The 25,769-nt window shown below is 52.6% G+C and overlaps 2 protein-coding genes across 2 annotated transcripts in view; both read right to left on the bottom strand.

Annotated features, from left to right (window-relative positions):
- LOC145527844 (uncharacterized) overlaps positions 1–11,296 on the bottom strand; it is a 37,135-nt gene extending 25,839 nt beyond the window's left edge. The window contains exons 1-4 of the mRNA XM_081546128.1: positions 11,146–11,296; positions 9,813–9,892; positions 5,702–5,863; positions 1,091–1,253 (exon numbers count right to left, since the gene is read on the bottom strand). Coding sequence (XP_081402254.1) covers positions 1,091–1,146 — 56 coding nt within the window. The 5' untranslated portion in view covers positions 1,147–1,253; positions 5,702–5,863; positions 9,813–9,892; positions 11,146–11,296. The remainder of the gene's footprint in view (positions 1–1,090; positions 1,254–5,701; positions 5,864–9,812; positions 9,893–11,145) is intronic.
- Positions 11,297–18,912: 7,616 nt separating this feature from the next.
- MVK (mevalonate kinase) overlaps positions 18,913–25,769 on the bottom strand; it is a 34,129-nt gene continuing 27,272 nt past the window's right edge. Inside the window, exons 13-15 of the transcript XR_014069931.1 lie at positions 22,088–22,245; positions 21,252–21,375; positions 18,913–21,023 (exon numbers count right to left, since the gene is read on the bottom strand). The gene's annotated coding sequence lies outside the window, so the exon portion shown is untranslated. The remainder of the gene's footprint in view (positions 21,024–21,251; positions 21,376–22,087; positions 22,246–25,769) is intronic.

Genomic DNA, 25,769 nt, shown 5'->3' with positions numbered 1-25,769 from the left:
AAGAATTCTCTCTCTCTCTCTCTCTCTCCCCCCACCGACTGTCTTTGAGCTGGGACATCCATCGTCTCCTGCCTTCCAACCTGGACTCGGACTGGAACTTACCCCATCAGCTCTCCTCGGCCTCCAACTTACTGACTGCAGGTCTTGGGACTTGCAGCCTCCATAACTGCATTAGTCAATATCATCTATTGGGACTTCCCTGGTGGTCCAGTGGTTAAGACTCTGTGTCCCAGTGCGGGAGGCCTGGGTTCGATCCCTAGTCAGGGAACGAGATCCAGCATGCTGCAACTAAGATCTGGCACAGCCAAATAAATACTTTTTTTTTTTTTTGAGTTTCCATACTGAAAAGGAAAACATCCCCCTCCCCTGCCAAATAATAATAACCGTGCGAATACACAAGCATCTACTTTGGAGATGAGAACGCAGAGGATCAGAAAGGTTAAGAAACCTGCCTAGGGCCTCTCTGGTGGCTCAGTGGTTAAGAATCCGCCTGCCAATGCAGGAGACATGGGTTCGATCCCTGATCCAGGAAGATCCCACATGGTGTGGAGCCACTAAGTCCATGGGCCACAACTACTGAGCCTGTGCTCGAGAGCCCGTGCTCCACAAGTAAAGCCACCGCAGTGAGAAGCCCCCGATCTCTGCAACTAAAGGAAAGCCCGTGCAGCAATGAAGAACCAGCACAAATAAAACCAAAGACAAATAAATAATACTGTTTTTCAAAAAAGAAAAGAAGCCTGCCTTAGACTCACCCAGCTAGAGCCTACGTGTGGGGGCCAGGTTTCCCTCACGCCTGATTCTTGGGGACAGGTTTTTCCTTGTCAAGTTTTTCCCAAACCGTTGTTCTTCCAATCATCTCAGAGCTCCCCCTCCTCTGCACCTCAGGGTCATCAGCCAGGATGACCAGCCCCACCTGACTCCGCATGTTGAGAACCTGCCCATCTTTCAATCAATAGTCATTCAGCAAACAAATATAGGCTCAATTGCGCGCTTGGCATTGTGCTGGGAGCTGGGATTCAGCATGAACCAGACAGACATGGTCCCCATGCTCCAGGAGCAAATTCCCAAATGCCACCCTCTGGAAACCTACCTCCTTAATCTCTTAGGATGCCAACCACAGTCTGCTGCCAAGTTCAGCTGTTCCATGGCTGTTCCTCACTGGAGAGCGAGCATCTTAGGGTCAGGGGTGGTGTCCCACTCACATAGGGTCCCCAGTGCAAGGCCTGGCATGTAGTAGGTGCTCACAAAATGGCCTGTGAAATTGAATGAATGAGTAGGTGGGTGAGAGGCTGTGAGCCTGAAAGTGCTGGTCCTGTATACAATAGGTGCTTAAGACTGAATGATGATGATCATCGTGCTGATTGGGTCAGGAGGGGGAGAGGAGGTTCTGGTTCCTGTACTTTGATCTTGGGTTTCAAGGAGAGACTGCACATTCACACACACATGCACACACACGCGCGCACATACACACATGCTGACATTCATGTACACACACGTGCTTATGCCCTTACACACTCATGCACATGCACATGCAACATGCTTTCTCCATCAGGTCCAGGGTGAGACAATGAAAATGAGGAAGAGTTGAAATACGAGGTTTGGGTCCTGGTTTAGACGCCTCTTAAGGGTACCAACTCAGCCCCTCAGTTTCTTCATCTGTGAAATGGGGATGATACAAACCACCCTTACAAGGACAGGATCAAAGTTAGGTAAAGTGGAATCAGATAACTTATGTCAAGGTCTGGTCCACGGTGGCCCCTTGCTCCTCTCCCCTCCTCTGACTGGCTCTGGGACCCCTAACGCAGAGTAGGGGAGGGAGGGAACATGGAAAAGGCTGTGGAGCTGGCCCTGGAGCCTCATTGGCTCTTGCCTGCGCCATGCCCCCGAATGCCCCCTTAACCACTTGGTCCTGCCTCACTCTCCATCCGCCAGAGATGTCCCATTCCTCGTTTTCCACCTTTCAAAGTTCTTCCAATCTATGCCCACATCTCTCTCTTCTTTTGGCTGTGCCGTGTGGCATGTGGGACCTCCCGTCCCCCACCAGGGATTGAACCTGTGTCCCCTGCAGTTGAAACTCGGGAGTCTTAACCAATGGACCGCCAGGAAGTCGCATACATCCACATCTCTTAACACCCTGATTCTACCATCTACAAAGAAAATCCTGGGTCCTGCGTGTCCTGGGCATGAACACATTGAGGCAGAGGCTTCTAAACATGATGATGCTAACCATGGGGGTCTCAGGCACGTTCAGGACCCGCTTTCGCCCTCCTGCCCAAGCCAAGCCCACCCAGGGTTCGGCAGGAAACAGTCTGCAGCGTGGTGGCTGCAGATGTGATGGTTAGAGCTGATTTATGTTCCGTTTACACGGGCTCCAGATGTCGGGAGCTCCTCTGTGGGTTTATCCAAATGCCAAGGAAGAAGGGGAAGGGCTGGGGGCCGAGGCTGCAGCCCCTTCCCCCCAGCCTGCCTCCTCTCCTAGTTCAGCTCTGAGGACAGTATTCTAACGTGGCCCCGGCATGGACCCACCCTGCTGAGCCCCCAGCCCTGGCCCCCCAAGCTTCTGCCCCACGTTGTGGTCATAGACTCTAAACTTTGTGAAACCAGGAGCTCTGTATCTGGGCCAGCTCCTGGGCCCATGAAGTACTTATTAAATGCCTATAGTAATAACCATGGGTTGCAAAGAGTCGGACATGACTGAGCAGCTTCACTATAGCTATAGTAATGAGCTGACAGTGTGCCAGTGGCTCTAGTGGGAAGAATGGTGTCCCTGCCCACAAATATGTTGAAGCCCTAATGCCTAGTACCCGTGAATGTGACCCTATTTGGAAACTGGGTCTTTGCAAGTGTCATCAAGATACAATGAGAGCTCTCATCAAGTTAAGATGAGAGTTCAGGGACCTCCCTGGTGGTCCGGTAGTTAAGAATCTGCCTGCCGATGCAGGTGACATGGGTTAGATCCCTGGTCTGGGAAGATTCCCTATGCTGTGGGGCAACTAAGCCCGTGGACCACAACTACTAAGCCCGTGAGCCTAGAGCCCATGCTCTGCAACAAGAGAAGCCACCGCAAGGAGAAGCCCGTGCACCGCAATGAAGAGTAGCCCCTGCTTGCCGCAACTAGAGAAAACCCACATGCAGCAACGACAACCCAGTGCAGCCATAAATAAATAAATCAAATCAGGTGGCTCGAGTGGTAAAGAATCCGCCTGCCAACGCCGGAGACGCAGGTTTAGTCCTTGGGTCAGGGAGATCCCCTGGAGGAGGGCATGGCAACCCATCCCAGTATTCTTACCTGGAGAATCCCATGGGCGGAGAATACTGAATTGAAGTGGGTCCTAAATCCAATGACAGGTGTCGGAAGTTGTGCTATCAAATGTTTGCCTTTGGTTCCTCTTAGCTTGTCGGTTTTTCTGTCTGTCCCTCCCTTTCTCCACTCTTTCTTATGTCCTTTAGGCATTTACTGAATGCCACTCTTGGTCAAGGAACTGGAGGCACAGGGACAGAGGTGGCCTCTGTCTTGGAGAAGCTCCTTGTCCAGAGCTGAGCGGTGAGGTTGCACACGATGCTGGCCACGCAGCCTCAAGAGGACTCTGACGGGGACTCAGGGGGGCTGAGGGCACAGCTGAGGCACCCAGCCAGCCTGACCTTGGTTCTCTGCGCCCCTCCTGACTTCCAGGGCCATCTCATTTCCCACCCACCTCCACTGCTCAGACACCCACCTGGTCGGACCCCTTGGGCCAACGAAGGTGTCCAGGGGGTACGTGCACCCCCTCCCACTCACGCACGTCTCCCACCCTCCCACTCTCTCTGAGCATTTCTCATTAAAGGCTGCAGATTGCCCGGCCTGTCTCTGGGCTTCGCGCTGAAAGGGCTAAATGATATGCTGACACCTTAATTACGGCCCATTGTCACGGAGTGCTGCGGAAATTGTCTGAGTGATCCCTGGAGAATGGGCGCTAACAGGCCCGTCAGAGCCTTTGATTCCTTGTGGCAGATTGGAAAATGACACGACCCGGCGGCCGCTCCAACCGGCGGCCGCTCCAACCACAGCCTCCGGGTGACCCGGTCGGACCACCCCCTCACACAGCTTTACCTGTGGGGTTGCCACAGACAAGGGGTCAGGGGTCTCCCTGTGGTCTCATTCCTATAACACCTACCCCCCGCCCAGTTCAGTCCATTGCCTGACAATCGCTGAGTCAGGTATTGCACGCGTAATCCCAACCGAGATCCTCACTGCGGCCCAGCTGGGTGAGAACTCTTCTGCTCCCACTTTACAGAAGAGGAAGCAGAGATCCTGAGTGTTGAAGTCACCAGCCCCAGCTCACTGGCTTATGCAGAGCAGAGCAGGCAGCCCGGCTCCCCACCCAGGTCTCAGCCACTGTGAGACGCTGCCTCTGTAGGGACAGCGGCTCCAGGCCCAGGCAGGTGGTGTTTGCCGAGGTCACTGGGGCCACAGCAGACAGGGGCCAGGACCCAGGCCCCTCAATCCCACCCCACGACTTTTTTCACCAGGGCGGCCATTTGCCAAGTGTATCTGGGGGAGAGATGTTGACAATAATAATAACAACACAGTGACAGCACTGGCCTGTCACCGAGGTTGACAAAGCACGGGCTCTGAGCCTGGCAGCCCCGGGGGAATTTCAGCTCTACAGTCAACGGCGCTACCTTCGTGAGCTGGTTCAGGGAAAGGCGGGGAGGCCTCGAGCTCACTCTTATACCCCTCCTCCTCACCAGCTCACAGTCCACAGAGGGCAGGGGCTGATTCCTTGGGGGAGCAGTGTCGGCAAATGGAGGGAGGGAAGCTAGGGCCCACTCGAAGCCAGGTCTCTGACCACCCCCACCTTGGGAACACCCTTCCTGCTGCCACAGTTTCTGGGGTGAGCAAGAGGCGGGGCTGGGCATCTGATAACCTGGACTAAAATTCTGGCCTCTGTGTTGGAATCACAGGGGAGAGGCCTCTTGACATCACTATCCATTATCCAGTGTGCTCAGTCATGTCTGACTGTGTGGCCCCACGGACTGTAGCCCACCAGGCTCCTCTGTCCACAGGAATTTTTCCAGGCAAGAATACTGGAGTAGGTTACCATTTCCTCCTCCAGGGGAATCTTTCCTACCCAGGGATCGAACCCACATCTACTGTGTCTCCTGCACTGGCAGGCAGGTATTTTTTTACCACTGAGCCACCACTAACTGGCTCCATTAGCTGGAAAAGGAGCCAGGACACCTCTGTGCAGAAGACATACTCATTTGACCCCTCCAGGACAGGCAGAACTTGAGGCTGGGACCCCACAAATGTGTGCGGGAGCTGACAGGTGGTGTACCCAGGCTGGGAGGAGAGATGGAGCAGCAGGAGCCAGGTGCCCTCACAAGCTCCAGGGCAGGACCAGCCATGGACTCTGACTGTCATCCCATTCTCCTCCCAGAGGAGCAACCCCCAGGTGAAGGCTGATCTCCCACCCACCCCCAGAACACCACTGGGGGACGACAAAGAGGCGGGAATGACGTCTGAAAAGCTCAGCTCTGTTCCAAGTGCTTTCTCAAGCTCAGGGGGTCAGATGTCTCACCCATTTCACAGATGGGGAAACTGAGTCTCCAAATCTTTTCAGCAAAATTGCTGAGTGCCCGCTTTGTGCCAAGGGCTGTTCTGGGCACTGGGGCCACATTGGGGGACGAGACAGACAATCCCAGCCATCTAGGGACTCACAGCCACAAATGGAGCCTGGTTTCTCGTTGCTTCTCATAGCCGCCAGGAGGAGGCAGGGCCAGGCTGGGAGCAGGCTGAGGGAAAGATGTCATCTGGAAGACTGGGGACTGGATCTGTGACCTCAGCAAGTGACTTTGATTCCTGAAGCCTCAGTGTTCTTACCTGAAAAATGGGGGCTGTAATGATGCCTTCCTCCCAGGGCAACATAATCAAATACCATCAAACCTGGTTCTTCCACCACATCCCCTGCTGACAGGGACGGGGGTACTGGACAGTCAGCTGAGCATCTCCAGGGCCCTTTCCACACCTGGCAAAGGAGGATGCTTCCTGTGAGCCTTCTTCCTGCAGCCTTGTCATTTCCCATGGCCCCCATCAACTCTTGGAGGCACCTGGGTTGTCTCCACTTGGCAGATGGGGAGGTCGAGGCTCAGAGACTTGCCAGATACCACGGCAGGTAACTGGAAACTGCTATGCTCCTCCCCACCTGGCACCTCTCCCCTCCCACCGTCTCTCAGCACAGCCTCCCCTTGCCACCCAGGAGGCCACCAGAAAGCTTCGGAGCTGCCAAAATGCCATCACAAAACCCAAGCATATTCTCCTTCTCAGCTTTTTTTTTTTTTTAATTTTGGCCACAACACATAGCTTGCAGGATCTCAGTTCCCCAACCAGGGGTTGAACTCAGGTCATGGCAGTGAAAGCGCCAAGTCCTAACCACTGGGCCGCCAGGGAACCCCCTCTCCTCCCCAGTTGCTACCCCCAAGAAATGAAAACATGTGTCCACACCAAGAACTTGTGCACGACAAAGCGGCATTATTCATAACAGACAAAAGGCAGAAACAACTCAGATGTCCATCAGCTGAGGGAGGGACAAACAAAACGTGGTCCGTCCAAATGGTGGAATAGTATTCAGCCTTGAAAAAGGAATGAAGCGCTGACACACGCTACAGTGTGGACGAACCTTGAAAACCTGATGCTAAGTGAAGCAAGCCGGTCACAGACCCTGTGTTATATGATCCCATTGATACGGAACGCCCAGAATAGGCAAATTCATGAGTCAGAAAGAGGAGTGGTTGCCAGGGGCTGTGTGTCTGTGTGTGCGTGCGTGTGTGCACATATGTGTGTGTCTGTTAACAATCGAGGAGTTTCCTTTTGGGGAAAATGATGAAAATGTCCTAAAATGGTCGTGCTGTTTGCTAAACTCTGCAGATACTGCAAACCATCGAATGATACACTTTGAATGTATGATTTATCTCTCACAGAAGCTGTTCCCCCAAAACCCTGGTGAGCGGACCCCTACCCACAGTCTCTGTGATTCAGCCCCCACACCTGGGCTGGAGGGAGGGCCCAGCTGGGGTACCCTCAGGCCTTCAGACTTCCCCCCAAAGCTGGGTAGGGCCACATGGTCTAGCCCAGGAGGTAACACAGGGAACCTCCAGTGGGGATGCTCTGGGCCCATCCCTGAACCCACGCGGCCGTTCAATCTTCATTCCATATTCCAGGCTCGGTGCTGGAGCTGGGGGCTTGGTGGAGAGCAAGAAACTCTCCCTCCCTCTAGGAAGCTGAGAGAGAGACAGAGTGGGGCTGACGAGCACGAAGAAATGAAAGTCCAGTGTGACATTGCTACAAACCCGGCGAACACAGAGAGGATGGTCCCTCCCCTAGCCTGGCACGAGGACCATCTCCTAAGGAGCAGACATGCAGGCAGAGATGGGAAGAAGCTCCAGGGTGGAAAAGTAATCCAGGCAGAGGGAACAGCAGATGCGAAGGCCTAGAGGATCAAGAGGGGGTGGCAAAGAAAAAGAGGCTTTCCCTGGCAGTCCAGTGGTTAGGTCTCCAGGTTTCCACTGCAGGGAGCATGGGTTCAGTCCCTGGTTGGGGAACTAAAATCCCACGTGGTGCGCAGCGCGCTGCCAAAAGAAAAAAAAGGAGAGAGAGAAAGAGCATGTATTTGGAAGAAGAAAGCGAGGTGTGAAGGGGGACCCCTGCCTCTGTGAGGAGGGGGCTGGGAGGGTGGAGATGGAGCAGCCCACAGACTGGCCCTGAGAAGCCCCTTCCCGGAGGCAGAACAAGCTGCCAACCACATCCCCTGCCCTGTTGGACCTTCCGGGCTAGGGTGCCTGAGATGCTATGGGGGAGGATGTCAGGCCTGCACAGCTAGAATCCCCTAACCTGCTTCCCTCTCAACTTGTATGTCCCCGTCCCCAGCCGCCTCTCCCATGCCCTGAGTGTTAATCACAGTAGATGGAAAAGGCAAGACTAAATTTTAATGAGACAGCTCCGGGATGTCTTAAGCTGCATTTAAAAGCCCCAAAGTTTCCACGACAGGGGAACCTGCGTTTGGCAGGGTAAATATTTACAGCTTCATCTGAAAAGCTGGGCCTGTATTTCATGCAGGATTTTAACAATATAGATCATGCCACGAGTGAGACGCATATAGAGGGGAATGAAACCATGGGCGGCCACAGCCCTGGGCCCTGAATTATGGATATGAACCTGTCCCCAACTTCTTGTTTTTAATTAAAAGACCCTTTTGGGTAATTCCAAAGAGGTGGCTGTGGTTTGAGAGTCTCTTGCTTGTTCTCTTTAAGTCATGAAATGTCCCTTTGGCTCCTTCCCGTTTCAGGGATCAGAGGACAGGAGACGGGAACATTAGGATTAAGGAGGGGACAGGTCAGGGCTGGTGGGCACAGAGTCCTGAGTCTCCTCACTGCCATCTGCTTCTCCCCTGCCCTAACTCTCAGCCAGACTGGTGACTGCCCATCTGCTATGTGCTGGGAGCTTCCCTCTCCATCATCTCTCTTGCTGTTGTTGTTCAGTCGCTCAGGACTGTAGCACACCTGGCTCCTCTCTTTTCCACTGTCTCCTGGAGTTAGCTCAAATTCATGTCCACTGAGTCGGTGATGCCATCCAACCATCTCATCCTCTGTTGCCCCCTTCTCCACCTGCCCTCAATCTTTCCCAGCATCAGAGTCTTTTTCAGTGAGTTGGCTCTTTGCATCAGGTGGCCAAGGTACGGGGGCTTCATCTTCATCATCAGTCCTTCCAGTGAATATTCAGGGTTGAGTTCATTTAGGATGGACTGGTTTGATCTCCTTGCAGTCCAAGGGACTCTCAAGAGTCTTATCCAACACCACAGCTTGAAAGCACCAATTCTTCAGTGCTCAGCCTTCTTTATGGTCCAACTCTCACATCTGTAGATAACTACTGAAAAAACCATAGCTTTGACTAGACGGACCTTTGTTGGCTAAGTGGTATCTCTGCTTTTTAATAAGCTGAATAGGTTTGTCATAGCTTTCCTTCCAAGGAGCAAGTGTCTTTTAATTTCATGGCTGCAGTCACCATCTGCAGTGATTTTGGAGCCCAAGAAAACAAAAAGTGTCACTGTTTCCACTTTCTCCCCTTCTATTTTCCATGAACTGATGGGACCAGATGCCACTATCTTAGTTTTTGGTATGTTGAGTTTCAAGCCAGCCTTTCACTCTCCTCTTTCACCTTTACCAAGAGGTTCTTTAGTTCCTATTCACTTTCTGCTATTGGAGTGGTATCATCTGCATATCTGAGGTTATTGATATTTCTCCCGGCAATCTTGATTCCAACTTGTGCTTCATCCAGCCCAGCATTTCTCACAATGTACTCTGCATAGAAGTTAAATAAGCAGGGTGACAATATACTTTGCCGTACTTCTTTCCCAATTTTGAACCAGTCCACTGTTCCATGTCTGGTTCTAACTGTTGCTTCTTGACCTGCATACAGGTTTCTCAGGAGACAGGTAAGGTGGTCTGGTATTCCCATCTCTTTAAGAAGTTTCCACAGTTTGTTGTGATCCACATAGTCAAAGGTTATAGCACAGTCAATGAAGCAGAAGTAGATGTTCTTCTGGAATTTTCTTGCTTTCTCTATGAGCCAACAAATATTGGCAATTTGATCTCTGGTTCCTCTACCTTTTCTAAACTCAGCTTGTACATCTGGAATTTCTAAGTTCACATACTGCTTAAGCCTAGCTTGAAAGATTTTGAGCATAATCTTACTAGCATGTGAAATGAGTGTAACTGTTCCATAGTTTGAACATTCTTTGGCATTGCCCTTCTTTGGGACTGGAATGAAAACTGACCTTTTCCAGTCCTGGGGCCACTGCTGAATTTTCCATCTCTCTTGCTGCCCACAGTACTAGTGAGGTTGAGATCAGGATGCCTAGTGGACAGAGAAGAAGCTGAGTCTCAGAGACAGGAAGGGACAGGTCTAAAGTCACACAGCAAGTAGGAGGTAGAGCTGGAATTCGGACCCAGGTCTACCTGACTCCAAGTTTCCTGCCTTGGTCACCACCACCAATGATGGAGAGGGACCTGGAGTCTTCATCCCAGCCACTGGAAGGGCCTGGTGAGAGATGGGACTCTCTGGGACCTTGACCAGCACAGACTCGAGATCCAGGGAGATGGGATCTCTGAGCATCTGTTCTTGGTAGTGGGGAGAGCAGGCCAGATGTGGGTTTAGAGCTCGGAGATGCACACAGCTTGCCCTTGAGGAACACACAGCACCCTCCTGTTTATCTGTAGCTTACTTCCTCCTAGAAGCCTTCCCTCACTTTCCCAGCCATCATCCCTCCATCCATCTGCCATTCCTTCATTCACCTGCTACCCAGACCCTCATCTGATATTCACCGATCCATCCTTTCAATCATCTGTTGTCTTCTTCATGCATCCATCTATCCATCCATCCATCCACCCATCTACCATTCCATCCATCCACCCGTCCTTGCACTGATCTAATCTCCCATCCATTCATCCAGCCATCTACCCATCCACCCATTCATCCATCCTTTCCTCATCCATCCACCTACCCATTCACTCTTCCATCCATCACCCATCCTTCCATCCACCCATCCTTCCACTCAGCTAATCTCTCATCCATCCATCCACTCATCCACCAATCCATCCATCCGGCCAGCCATCCTTCTGCTCCCAGCCATCTATCCATCCACCCACTCATCTATCCATTCTTCCTTCCATCCATCCATCCAGCCTTCCAGTCATCTAATCTTTCCACTCATCTCCTCTCCATCCATTCATTCATTAATCCACCCACCCCTTCACCCATCCTATCCACCCATCTTCCTACCCGCCAACCATCTACCCTTCCACCCATCATGAAAAGGAACTGACACATCTCAAGCCATTACTGTGTGTCATTCAGTATGCCTCCCTCATCTAACAGCATCTCTGCCAAGTGAAATCTATCCCCTTCATTTTATAGATGGAGAAACGGAAGCTCTGAGATGTTTAAGTTGCTTGCCTAAAGGGAATGGAAAGCTACTTATACACTTTCAGGCAAGGTAAGAGCACGTTTATGGTGGAGTATTTAGGCCAGGAAAGAGAGACCTTCCAGCTCCTGCCATGTGGGTGGGCTGCCCACTCCCATCTCCATGTATGAGCTCATCAGTCCCTCACCCCTTGCTCCTAGGCCAGGCGGTGGCTGCCAAGGCCATCTCTCATCCCCAGAGTGGCGCAGGGACAGGCAGGCCCCTGAACACAGGGTGTCTATTGTGCCCCCAGGAGCACAGGCTTCTCATTGTCTGGAGGGAGCTGCAGGTGGGCTCCAGGCTGCTCCTGAAGCCCTGTGTCTGTCATCTGGCTTGGATTGTCACCATTGTGCGGCCACAGTGGCCCTTTGTCTCTGACGGTCTTTCTCTCTTTGACTCCCAGCCCTCCCCCACCCCACCATGGGGATTTGCACTCAGGAGGGTAGAGAGATTGAGGAGGGTGGGAGAGAGCACTGGCTTGGGAGTCCAGAGACCCCAAAATGTCACATCCTCTCTCTGAGCCTCAGTTTCCCCATCTGTAAAAGGGATAATCATGGGACTTCCCTGGTGACCCAGAGGGTAAGACTCCGCGTTCTCAATGCAGGGGGCCCAGGTTTGATCCCTGGTCCATGAACCTAGACAGCATATTAAAAAGCAGAGACATTACTTTACCAACAAAGGTCCGTCTAGTCAAGGCTATGGTTTTTCCAGTAGTCATGTGTAGATGTGAGAGTTGGAACATAAAGAAAACTGAGCGCTGAAGAATTGATGTTTTTGAACTGTGGTGTTGGAGAAGACTCTTGAGAGTCCCTTGGACTGCAAGGAGATCCAACCAGTCCATCCTAAAGGAGATCAGTCCTGGGTGTTCATTGGAACGACTGATGCTGAAGCTGAAATTCCAATACTTTGGCCACCTGATGTGAAGAAGTTACTCATTTGAAAAGATCCTGATGCTGGGAAAGATTGAGGGCAGGAGGAGAAGGGGACGACAGAGGATGAGATGGTTGGATGGCATCACTGACTCAATGGACATGAGTTTGAGTAAGCCCGGGAGTTGGTGATGGACAGGGAAGCCTGGTGTGCTGCAGTCCATGGGGTCACAAACAGTTGGACATGACTGAGTGACTGAACTGAACTGAACCAGAAACTAGATCCTACACGCCACAACTAAGAGTTCACGTGTTGCAACTAAAGATCTCGCATGCCACGAGGATGATCAAAGATCCTGCATGCAGCAACTAAGACCCGATGCAGCCAAATGAAGAAAATGAATAAATAACAAAATAAATATTAAAAAATAAAATAAAAGATAAAATTTTTAACAGGGATAATCATTCCTGCCATGATCCATCCATATTGTAGACAACGGTAGGCTTCACAGAGGTTGTTCTGAGTACAGATTTGGTCTAACTCAGTTTATCTCTGCTGTGTGGCTGTGAGCAAGTTGCTTGCTCTCTCTGAATCTGTTTCCACATCTGCAAAGTGAAAATAAAAGAGGGCCTGCCCCCGAGGAGACCCGACACACTAGGAGCTCATCCCGGGCCTGCACTAAGACAGAAACTGACATCTCCATCAGCATCAGGGGTGGTGGCAGCAGCCCTCTGAACACCTCAGAGCTCTCTGCCACACAGAGCAGGCTCCTGTTTCTGCTGCCCTTCCAAATCGTCAAGCCCTTTCTCAGGTCATCTCATGTCTCAGACCAGAGAAGTTAAGCAATCTATCTGGGGACACAAAGCAAGGAGACAATGGGCAGCCTCACGGATCCTGTCCTGAGTTCCTTATCCTCCAACTCAGGAGGCTTCAGCTGTGCTGTGGGCACCGTGGGGGCAGAAGGTAGGCAGGGGCTCAGCGTCTGAGAGTGGTCGAATGGGGGTGCTCCTGGCCTAAGCACATTTATTCATTGTGCTTGGTGAGGGCAGGCAATTGACTAAATCCCTAGTGTCGAACGGGCTTGGCTCATGGGAGCCTGATAAGTGGATAAGGGGAGCGTCCTTCGGGGGCGCCACAGAGGGGACAGCATGGAGGGCTCTGCCACTGTCACCACTGAGGACACAGTTGCTGCTGAGAGGTGCCCCCTGGTACGGAGGGATGACAAGATGCCGTGGGATCAGCCCTGCCCAGTAGCAGGCACTCTGCTCGGTGTGGCCAAGAACCGCAGCCTCTGTGAACACTTTCCCCACTCAGGGGCCCAGGCCTCAGAGTCCACGCATGGCCGGGTAGGGGGGTGGGGTGGCCGGGGCTGCAGAGATTGGTCCAACAACCACCAGGCTCTGCCAGCACCCAGAGCCCAGCAAGGGCTCTCAAGGCTGGGAATTACCCAGTTACAGTTCCTCATAGGGACAACACCACCCGGACACAACAAGGTCATGCGACAGTGTCATGAGACACGGATAGATGGTGCCACACAAACAACTTAGGTCATGTGGCCATGTCCTGGAGACATGGAAAAACATAGCGCAACGGGGCCAGTGTCACCGCAGTTGAAACAGTGCCCACAGCATCCATGGGTGTCACTTATCAGACACAGAATCACACTCAGCATGGGACACACCCCATCTGTCACACAGGGACACGAGTGGGTGCAGTGTCTACAGGGTCCCCGGGCATGAATGCCCCTCGGGGATCCAGGGGCTGGCCTGGAGTGGGGAGTGGTGTGGAGGGGAGGAGCCTGGCCACCCATACTCACACCCCCTGACCCCCTGTGATCAAGGCTGGCTGGGTGGCCGCACCACCCTGGATGCAGACACCTGTGTCTTACAGGGCTGACCATGCCCTTTCCCACCGGGTGAAATCTCTACGGGCCCAGGAGATGAGCCCACCAGAGCTTGTGCCTCTGTGGACCACACTCAGGAAGGAGGCATCATGAAATCCCCCCTCTAAGAGCCCTGAGCCCGCTCCCAAGCCTGGAGGACCTCTCCTAAGGTCCATTTGAGGACTATCCTCCCAACACGATCCTGCCACCAATGTGAGCATCCCCAGGCCCAGGGGGTGGTCAAGAGGAGGCTCTTTGAGCAAGCCATGTGGACCTGAGCAGGCTGGTGTCCCCCAGTGAGGGAGTGAGGCCCCTCTAGTTCCGGACATGGCCCATGATGGGAAGAGAAGCCTGAGGGGACTGGCGCTGGGCATCCGTCCTACCCAATCCAGACCCCTGCAAGTGTCACAGGCTGGCCTGGTGGGAGCTGCACCCTATCCTCAAACCACTCTGCTCCCAAAGACGGCAAGAAGCCTGCTTGTCAGGGGAAACTTCCCCTCCCCAACAAGTGAGATTCTGGGTTTGGGACTCTGTAGCCTCCCATCTCGTCAGGCTTGCAGCACCCCAGCCCTGCCATGGGACCTGCCATATGACCCAGGGATTATAAGCTGGAGCCCACGAGCCTGCTCATTGACCCAAACACGGGTGCACAGAGGATGCAAGTATACAGTTCACTCAGCAGCCCTGAGTAGACAATCCCGCCCAGCCTGGGGCTCAAGCTGGTAGAATCCAGGTCACCAGGAACAACTCAAGACTCAGAAATTCCATCAGGTTTGGGTTTAAATCAGGGCCCCAGGTGGTGTCTGCTGTGTGACATCCGGAAAACTAACGAGCCTCTCTGAGTCTTCGTTTCCATTCTGTTGGAGACTGGAGATAAGACCTGCCTCCCAGGGATGCTGTAGGGATGAAGGGCAATCATGGCTTTGCATCCTCCCTCTACCCATCTATACAGATGTCCTTGACCAGTCCCAGGAAGCATCTGTTGAACGGACGATTTTAAAAGACAATCTGAAAAGTGGGGCCTGGAGGAAGCCGCAGACCTCTGCCCAGCCCCCAGCTCCCAAATCCCTCCCTCTGTGCAGCTGCAGCCCCTTCCTGGGGCGGGGACCCCCGGCACCCCCGCTCCGGGCCCCTCCCCAAGCCACAGGAGGCTCAGACACATGTTGGAGGGGGCATTATCTGTGCTCAGTTGACTGTAAACGTTTAAGCGGAATTGACTGTGTACTCAGCCACTTTCAAACACAACTAATCTTCATCGGGGCGACGGGAAGTGAAATATGTTATTGTCGGCAGCAGTAAATTACCCGTGCCAGAGCTGGCTCGTGAGGCATTACGGGCCGTGGCCGGCGCACTCCTTCACCCAGCCGCCACCCGCCCGCAATTCATTACCACAAACGGCCCTGGTCACCTCCTCGCCAACTCGAGGGACATGGGGCCAGCTGCCAACTGCCTGGGCCTGGCCCCCAGCCCACCCGGGACAGCAGGGTGAGTAGCGGGCTGGAGGAGGGATGGGAGCAGGGTGGGGAGGATCTGGCTTCGCGTTGCTCTGCCTCACCTCCCTGAGGCTGGGGCAGGAGCCCTGGGAGGACTCTTGGCCTTGGATTCTTAGAGGATTTTTGGAGGTTGTTGACCAGATGGGGTGACGGAGGCCCAGACAGGGACAGAGATTTGGTCCAAGGCTTAGCTCTGTTGCCTTCTGAGCCTCAGTTTCCACATCTGTAAAATGGAACGGTTCATGCATTGTTTCACTGTGTTGCAGGTCTCTTTAACATTTGGCCAACTGAAGCAGCTGGGTTCCCACATGAGCCTCTGCATTTCAATCTGTCGCAACATTTGGTTTCGGTTGAAGCAGAGGAAGAACATCTGACCTGGCACGGGCATGTGCGAGAAAAGCGAAGAGTATTCTAACAGCCTTCTCAGATGATTATGGATATTCTTTGATATTAAACCAAAAGCCCTTCTGTGGCCATTCGCTAAAGGTTAGCTGTAACATGACACCTGAAACGACATCCATTAATTCTCCAATTTCGTTAAATTAAAACCTTGGTCTATTCTGTACTTCGAATGGATTTTTTTACTCACTTTGTAACATTCTGCATTGGTCATCAGGAATGTACTGGTTTACTAAATTATGTAGCTCTTCCAAATGTTGACATATTTCATTATACAATATCCAAAAAAAAAAGTCACATTCACTATTACCACCCAGCTCTTCGAGAAGTCTTTTCCATAGGAAGCTGTCAAACCCAGAGTGGCAGGTACAAGTTCTCCAAAATTCAGATTTTTTGCTTGAAAGTCAAATTTCATCATTGGCAACAAGTACTGTCAGCTGACAGGCAACTTTGTACATTTTCGAGAAAATGTCTGCCAAATCATCGAGCCTGCAAGGCTATAGTTTGGTCCGTGAGTCATTATTTAGAGTGAAAATGATGTTCCATGAAACACGTGGCTAGTGCAGCTCACGACTCTGACAGTCACATGGCATTTTTCCGGGCCCTTCCTGGTGTGTTTCCTATTTTGTCACACGGAGTATTAAAACGATGTGTACTCAAAAGTTGAGATTTTTAAAAATTCAGAATTTTTATTTTTCATGAAGAATATTCATAAGTGAAACTGGCTTTTAAATTTTTAGCAAAGGGAGTGTTCAGGATAAAGAATGCAACCATCGCTGTTCCACACTGGTGTCACTACCATGATTCTCCATGCTATGAAGTCAGTGGGTTTTATCCGCCCATTACTTTTACACCATCAACACAGTGAAAAGGGGCAAGGAAGGACTTAGGATTATTATGAAAATGGTCTTGATCTCCCAGGCTCCCTGAAAGGTGTCCCAGGAGGTCTGTGGAGCACACTTTGAGAACCACTGATCCAGGGTGATTATCCCAGGGCCACCAGGGCTGTTGGAAAATGCAGATGAAGTAAGGTGGGCAAATGGTCCTTAACGAGCAGCTTTTCATCAATCGGGTACCACCATCCCTGCCTCCATCATCAGGGGCCACTTCTGCATTCAGGGGGAAAAGTGTCCTCCCTCAATCCCAAGTCTAAAGGAAGCTGCTAATGGAAACCTCTTGGCTCTTTCAAGACTTTGTTCAAAGTCAAGTTCTTCCTGAAACAAGCCCTCAGTGGGGATCATGTCTCCCTCCTCTGAACCTTCAGTCCTCTCAGCGTCTCCCTTTCAGGCTCACCTCACTCTCAGCATCTGCATTGGACACAGTAAGCCCTCAACAGAACTATGTTGATCCAAAGAAATGAGGAGATGGCAAGTGTGACTTGGCCAATGGCTGGGGCTAATCTGTGATACCAGTTAACAGCAGCCAGAGGACCCCAGGAGGCTCTGCTATGAATCCCAGAACATGGGTGTAACCCAAGAGCTGAGCACCAGGGAGCAGAGACCCCCAGCACCCTGGGGGAGACTGGGATGGGTGGGGCTTGGAGGAGATGAAGGGGTTACAAGTTCTCTTATGGCTGAGACTGAGACAACTGAGACCTTGATGAAACTTACATTTTGGGTCCTTCCTGCTGTGTGACCTTTGGCAAATTACTTAACCTCTCTGAGCCACCGTGTCTGTATCTGTCAAATGAAGAGTATGGATCAATCTCTAAGAGTCCTAGAGCTCCCAAATTCTCTGAGTCCATGATACTTCAGTGCTAACACTCCATGAAGTTGGTTAACACCCTGACCTCCTGTGAGAGGAGAGTCAAGCTTTCTGGGTCACCTTTACGGCAGAAAGTGAAGAGGAACTAAAAAGCCTCTTGATAAAAGTGAAAGAGGAGAGTGAAAAAGCTTAAAGCTCAACATTCAGAAAACTAAGATCATGGCATCTGGTCCCATCACTTCATGGGAAATAGACAGGGAAACAGTGTCAGACTTTACTTTTGGGGGCTCCAAAAATCAGTGCAGATGGTGATTGCAGCCATGAAATTAAAAGACGCTTACTCCTTGGAAGGAAAGTTATGACCAACCTAGACAGCATATTAAAAAGCAGAGACATTACTTTGCCAACAAAGGTCCGTCTAGTCAAGCCTATGGTTTTTCCAGTGGTCATGTATGGATGTGAGAGTTGGACTGTGAAGAAAGCTGAGCACCGAAGAATTGATGCTTTTGAACTGTGGTGTTGGAGAAGACTCTTGAGAGTCCCTTGGACTGCAAGGAGATCCAACCAGTCCGTCCTAAAGGAGATCAGTCCTGGGTGTTCATTGGAAGGACTGATGTTGAAGCTGAAACTCCAATACTTTGGTCACCTCATGCGAAGAGTTGACTCATTGGCAAAGACCCTGATGCTGGGAAGGATTGGGGGCAGGAGGAGAATGGGACAACAGAGGATGAGATGACTGGATGGCATCACCGACTTGATGGACATGAGTTTGGGTAGACTCCAGGAGTTGGTGATGGACAGGGAGGCCTGGCGTGCTGCGATTCATGGGGTCACAAAGAGTCAGACACGACTGAGCGACTGAACTGAACTGAACTGATATCTGAATATAGCATGGCAATGACATTCAAATGTTCTGTGACATCACCCAGTGAGATCGACATCAAACAGTCTATAATGCTAACATGGTAAAAGACAGTATGCTGACATTCACACGGGCGGTGGCTGACATTGAATGCTCTATGACATCAGTGTGAATTGAGTGCCAGCTGTGTGCTGGTCTCAGCAACAGCCTGAAGAAAGCTGTGAATCCATAAACTGTCACTTCTCAGAACTTTCCTTCCCAGGAATCTAGACCCTCGAGATGGTACCAGAGAATGGCTTCCAGAGATATTGGCTGTCCCCATCTCCCATGGTCCATCCATTTATACGAAGGATTGATTTATCTAAACATAACACAAAAGCTATGACAAACCAAGCAGCATATTAAAAAGCAGAGACATCATTTTGCCGACAAAGGCCCATATAGTCAAAGCTATGGTTTTTCCAATAGTCATGTATGCACATGAGAGCTGGACCGTAAAGAAGACTGAGCGCTGAAGAATTAATGCCTTTGAACTGTGGCGCTGGAGAAGACTCTTGACAGTCCCTTGAACTGCAGGGAGATGGAGCCAGTCAATCCTAAAGGAAATCAACCCTGAATATTCATTGGAAGGACTGATGCTAAAGCTGAAGCTCCAATACTTTGGCCACCTGATGCGAAGAGTCGACTCACTGGAAAAGATCGTGATGTTGGGAAAGATTGAAGGCTAAAGGAGAAGGGAACAGCAGAAGATGAGGTGGTTAGATAGCATCACCGACTCAACATACATGAATTTGAGCAAACTCCAGGAGATAGTGAAGGACAGGACAGCTGTCCTTCAGAGTGGGACATGACTTAGCAACTGAACAACACCACCACAATGGAAACTTCCATACAAGTCCTATGGCCTCTTCCAAAGAGGTTCTGTCCCCCCTGGAATCTGGAGCTATCATTGCTGTGGCTGAAGTCCCCTAAGATTTCCCTGCTGCCCGATCTCTACCCAGGGCCTTGCCAGCTGGACCATGCTGGTGGGCATCAAGGAGAAACCAAGGTTCGGGGGGAGGGGACCCTCAAAGCGCTGTGGAAGAATGTCCCAGGGCGGTGGTTCAGCTTCCTCAACTCTCTGGCTGGAGTTGGGGCTCCTAGGGGGCCTCTAGGGGCAGAGGAGACAGTCACCATGGGGATGCCCGCTCCCTCGCCCCAGGCCACTGCCCAGACAAAGATTCCAAGCCCTGATTGGCTTTGCCTCTCCTGCCTCTCTTATTTAAAAAAAGAAAGAAAGAAAGAAAAGAAATTCCTGCAAGTTGAACAATCCTTGTGTTGGATTTGGAAGATGTTATTCCTAGTGACAGACAAGGGCAATTATCTGCAATCCGCCAGCAGTTTTAGCCTAATTTCATTACTGCTGTGCAATTCTCCCTGAGCTGCTAGTCTATCAATGTCTTGCAGAACGGATTAGCGGGCACTTTCTTCATCTTCAAATGAATTTTAGCTGTCATGCCCTTGATGAATAGAGCAGGGACAGGCGGCTGACCTGGGCCCGGGAGTGGCCAGGGGGCGGCAGGCAGGCCGGCAGCCTCGGCCGGGGCCTGGCGGGAGGTGAGGTGGAGGGGAGACACCGGAGTCATCCAGCCTTCCAGGGCCCCTCCAGGCACAGGAGTTAGGGCTGTTTGGACCCACCGACTGGGGCTCTGCACATGAGCGACCCTGCCCCGCCGCCCCCGCATCTAAGGACAGCTTCCAGGGCCCCAGGCTGAGGATCTGGGTGGGGGGTGGGGGGGTCTCCTGGAAACATGTTGCCACCTGACCTCCAGGGCCCCACCTCCCAGCCCTCTGGGGGCCCCCTGCCACAGCAGCTCAGACTTTAGAAACTCTGGCTTTGAGTCTGCTTCCTCGGGACGCCATGGACCTCACGGGAGCAGAGTCCAGCGCTGTCCTGTCCCCACTGTGTCCCGAGTCCAGCTCGCAGGGGAAGTGTTTGCCACAGGACAAATGGCTCTCGCTTCGCTGCAGCCTGGGTCGGGGGGCTGGCGCAGGCCCGGCTCATGGCAGGAGTCCAGCCACTCTCGATGAGTGGGTGACGCATGGTGGCTGATTAGGAAGAGGGTGCTGAGCAGAGGAAGGGGACGCTTTGGGGACCACCTGCTGTGTATCAGGCGCTGTGTGAGGCAATCTGGCTGATGTGGCCTCAGTTACTCTCAGGGAGGTGGAGGCCCTACGCCTGGGGTACAAGCCCACGGGGAACTGGTGGACCCAGGGCTGTCCAGCCATCCTCTCTGACTCCCCAGGGAGCACTGATTTGGGAGCTCTGATGCAAAGTGAGACTGATGGGCAAGATGAGGCTGAACAGGGGGAGAGGAGGAACCCTGGCAGAGGTCGAGTGGAACTCGGTGTGGGAAACATGGGGTGAACACCATGCCTACTTGTGGACCCCCTTGTCCCCACTCCCATCCGAAACCTCCCCTCCCCTCAATACTTATCCAAAGTCCTGGGAAGAGGGGCTGTGGTGTGATGGCTTTTTTCCTTTTACCACCTGTCCATTCTCCGCTTTCCTGGCCTAGCTTTGTGGCCTGGGAAGCTGACCTCCATGGGCTTCCCCACCCTCTGGCTTCCAGGAAGGATCAGAAGCTGGGGGTTGGGAGAGAGGGCGAATTCAGGGTACATCTGCCTCACTCTGCCTACCTCGGGGCAGCATTCTGTGTCCCTTTGAGTCTAGGGCCTTGACTTCCCTGGCTGGCTTGCACCGCTGTGTACGTAAATCCATGCACTGAACTCTCCTCACTGGTACATCCAACTGGGATGGCAGGTCCCGCCGGATGCTGCGGGATGCGGGTGGGGTGAGGGTGGGAATCCTGCCCACGGCTGCTCTGTGCTGACACTGGGCTGGGCTGCAGGCATCCCCTGGCCCACTGGAAACTCCCAATGGGCTCAGCGGGGTGTGTGATTTTCAGAGGGGAGTGCTGAGGCTCAGGGGGCGGTCAGGAGATTGGCTGGGGCACCCAGCAGGGAGGCGGGGGAGTAGAGACCTGAGCCAACCTTCAACTGACCTGTCACGTTCTCCCCAGGGCTGCACACACTCAGCTCTTCATCTGACCAGAACCTGGGGCGGCAGAGGCCTCCTGGAGCTCTACGCTGATGATTCCTCAGAAACACCAGATGTTCAACTTTGTCCTTAAAAGGCGGTTTTGGGGGACCTTTTCTGTTTCCTCGGCCCCCAGCAGGCCACCATGTCAGCAGAGGGAAGCTGAGGCCATGAGAAGAGGGGTCCCTCCACAGCTGCTGCCTCACTGGTCTCTACACCCCTTTTCCCCGACACCCCTCAAAGCTTACAGGAGAAGAAGGAAGGTCTCTGACTGGGGGGCAGCCCGGACCTCCATTTTACAGGTGGAGAAACTGAGGTTCGGAGAGGTAAAGGGACTTGCTCAAAGCCACCAGGAAGTCACACAGAGCTCGGCCCCCACCCAGGAAGTCGAGCGGCAAACCCCACCCCTCCCGGGGCTGGAAAGCGAGGCTCAGACTTGGCCTTCCACCCCCGCTTTCAAGTTCTGATTCTTCCTCCAGGCACCCAGGAGACTGACCCAAGTGTATCGATCACCAGGGCAGCCTTGAGTCAATATGGTGCACTTCGCTAATTAATCTTTTCCAGATAATTGCAGGAAATTATTGGTCAGTGTGAAGTGGGGGTGGAGAGGCAGACTCTGTCCCACACTCCACCTGTCCCTGGGCAGGACACAGGATGCCCTCCTGGACCCTCTGCCCAGCCTCCCAGCCCTCGCCTGCTTCTTCTGCCTCAGATCTGGGGCAAATGAATCCTGCCCCCTCTTGCCCCCCTGCCCAAATCCTCAGCCCAGCCTCCCTCCAGGTCAGCTCTGCTAGCACTTACGCGCTCTGGGATGCCGCAGGAAACTGGAAGCAGTGACGGTCCCAGATTCAAATCCTGACTCTGGCAATTCCTAGCTGTGCAACTTCGGGCAAGTTGCTTAATCTCTCTGAGCCTTAGCTGAAAAGCAAAAGAGTTTACAATTTGCATCACAGGCTGCTCTGAAAGATGAAACCAAAGAAGGCATTTTTAATACTGGTGGGTTGTGACCTCTCTGAATAATAATAACTCCAACAACAACAGCCAATGCAAAGCAGGGGGCTTTGCCACATTCTGAGTGTCTGAGAGGTGCTATTATTATACCCATTTTCTAGAACAGGAAATTGAGGTCTTGAACTAAGGTCACACTGATAGTGAGAGACTGAGACTGGATCCTGGGCCTGGGATGCCCGTCACTGCCCCACACAGTGTCACCAGACCCAGCGAGGTTCCCATCATAGAGCAGTGTCACCGGGAGCAAGCCCTCCACGTGCTCATCTCAGAAGTCAGGGGACACTGGCCGTGGGTGAGAGGGAGATGCGGTGGGATCCCAGGGGTGGCACAGACCTTAGAGGCACCCATGGCTCCCCACTCCAAGTTCCTCGCCCTAAAATTCTAGCCCACCTCAAGGAGGCTGAGAGATCCATCAGGCACCCCCCAGCCCAGGGGCCTTCCCCAGGCCCCACAGTAATTAATCATGATTGGACATTTCTGAATAAAACTTCCCATCTCTTTGGGGTCTCTTTCTCCCAGATATCATTTAATACATCACCTCACCGGGCTGTATATACCTGCTCCTAATAAACCTCTAAGACTTTAATGAACTAAATAGCAAATTACTTTTTTATTCAAGAATGAAATTTCATCATATTCATAATTCATATTTTATTTCAGACATCTGCTGCTGATTACATTACATTTAACTAAAATTAGATGATGCTCAGAATGCAATTAAGGCTCTGCCAAATTCTTCGGCCCACCAATGCCGGCACAGCGCAGCGGGGGCCGCTAGGAACCTAATATGTAATTAGGAGCTATTTTCTAGCTGTTTTTAAAGTCTGAAAATTAGCTGCCTTTATTAATCACACAGACAAATATAAAGTGGAACCAACGCTCGCTGAAATTTCTAAAAGGGATTTTTTGTTTAATTATACACCGCAGAGGGCCGCCACTCGTTCTGCATGTTGATTTGTTGTGCGCTGACATTTTGACAACTGGTTTTCAATTTGTCTGTCGTAGTTAGGCAACAACAAAGCTGACGGTAATACTTTAACTTTCAAAACCTTCCGTGTGCCAGGGAGAGGGAGAATGGCATGCCTCGCTGCGGGGCCTGCAGCTCGGGCTCTCGAAGCCATGGGGGACGGAGACGCAAGAAGAAGGATGGGCGGGGGCCCGAGGGCTGAGTGGGATGGTGGCGGAGCACTGGACTAGGAGTCCAGTGGCCAAGGTGCAAGCCCTGCTCTGAGGACCAGCTATACGAGGAAACCCTTTTCTTTCTGGGCTTCTGATTCTTCCAGTGCATCGTGGAGGGGTCGACAGTCAGAGATCCTTTAAGAAGCTTTTAGGTGCAAGATTTCCCTGGTGGTGCAGTGGCTAAGGGGCTTTCCAGGTGGTAAAGAACCCGCTTGCCAATGCAGGAGTCATAAGAGGCGTGGGTTCGATCTCCGGGTGGGGAAGATCCCCTGGAGAAGGGCACGGCAACTCACTTCGGCATTCTTGCCTGAAGAATCCCAGGGACAGAGGAGCCTGGCAGGCTACAGTCCACGGGGTCGCAAAGAGTTGGACGTGACTTAAGGGACTTAGCATGCACCAGTGGCTAAGACTCCATGCTCCCAATGCAGGGGGCCTGGGTTCGATCCCTGGTGAGGAGACTAAGATCCCACATGCTGCAACTAAGAGTTCACCTGCCACCACTAAGACTCAAAGCAGTCAAGTAAATAAAAATAAATATTAAAAAAAATGAAGCCTTTAGGTTCTAAAACTCTGTCTTCTTTTCACTGTGTTCCAGACCCTGTGCTAAGTGTACTCCGTGAGCATTATTTAGCCCCTGGACCTCACGAGGGAGACCTTTTATTATCTCATCCTACAGAGGACGAAACGTAGACTCAGTGACATTTGGCAATTTTTGCTGGCCAGCAGGTGGCCACACCAGAAACTCATGGACTCCAGGATGTGCTTTAACTAGAGCATCCCCCTGCCTGACTGGGTGGACCTGAGCAGGGGCGGCTGTCCAGCCCTTGTTACCCATCTGTGAGGCATGGACTTGGGGAAGCGGCCTTGCAAGGTCTCAGGCTGATGCTGTGGCCAGCTGCCCTTGCCCTTGCCCACCAGGCAGCTGACAGCCCCGCCTGGAGCCCTGCTGGGGGCCAGGAAAGGGGAGCACAAGGAAGCCACGGCATGGAGTAGAACAGGACCCCTTGATCAGACCCTCAGCCTCTGAGTTCACTCTGTGCCCTGAGCTCACCTTGCCATGTGGTCAACACCTCCCAGCAACGTCCAGAGAGTCCTGGGGGGCAGAGTGGCTGGCAAGGGGCCCAGTTCCACTCTACACAAACAACAAAGATGGTAATAGCAGCCAGCTTTCCCAGTGCGCAGGCGTCGTGACACTTTGACGCCTGCACCCTCCCACTGACCCGAAGAGGAGGTCCACAGTCAGGCTTGGCACCTCAGCCTGGGTTCAGATGCAGCCTCTGACATGTCCCAGCCATGGAGGCATGGCCAGGCTTCCCCCCTCTGAGCCTCAGTTCCACATCACAACAGTGAGGCTCCTGACAGCACCAGCTCTCAGGGTTCTTGTGAGAACTGACTGGGATAAGGGGTGCTTGGCTCAGACGACGCCTCAGACATTGAGGCTGCGTGTTACTACCCCATTGGACAGACAGGGCTGTTGAGCCTTTGCAGGGTGAAGGACTTGCCCTGAGGTGCAAGGCTGGGCTGAGAATCACGTCCCAGTGGGCTTGATCGCACAGCCTGGGCCCTCACCCACCACTGAGGCCACCAAATGCCCGTCGGGTAGGACTGGGGGAGGGGGCAAGGACCCGCCGTGGGGTCTGGGCTACCCATCTGGCCACTGTGGCTATTTCCAGGGGCCCTCAGAGTGCCTCCCTCTCATTCCCTCTTGCTCCCTGGATGAGGGATGCCACGCAGGCCTGAAGCCCAGCCGAGGCAGATCACACAACGGGACTCTTCTGCCACTGCTGTCCCCAGCCCAGCAGAACCAGTGCCCACCGCCTGCCAAAACCAGTTTTGGGGAACCAGCCCTGCCTGCCCTCCTGCCCCCAGGCTCTCCTGATGAAAATGCCACCAGAGAAAAAGAGGTTTTTTCTTTTTTTGGATGACAATGAAACTGTCAATAAAATCTCAAACGCAAGGCTAAGCAACGACTGTTTCTCTTCCTCTGACAGCTGAGACTGCTGGGGAAGGAAAGTTGATAGGCATCTGCTGACATCGACAGTGCTTCCCGGGAGAGGCCGCCCCCAAGATCTGCCCGGCGGGGGACTGTTCGGGCTGGGGTGGCTGCAGTTGCCAGAGGAGCCGGGGTCAACCATGGAGGAAAGGCTGGACATCCGGACTCTGTCCGCTCTTGTGTTCACCCCATGACTCCCCTGCGAGCTGCAACGTAACGCTAGGCTCTGTGCCAGGGACCACAGACACAGAAACAAACTGGGAAGACCACTGCCCTGAAGCGTGTCATGAGTTCAGTTGC

This window comes from Giraffa tippelskirchi, chromosome 11 (assembly GCF_054371585.1).
Source record: "Giraffa tippelskirchi isolate mGirTip1 chromosome 11, T2T-mGirTip1v1.2.pri, whole genome shotgun sequence".
Classification (NCBI taxonomy): Eukaryota; Metazoa; Chordata; class Mammalia; order Artiodactyla; family Giraffidae; genus Giraffa; species Giraffa tippelskirchi.
The sequence above is the reverse complement of the archived record's forward strand: the minus strand, read 5'-3'. Positions and strand labels throughout refer to the sequence as shown.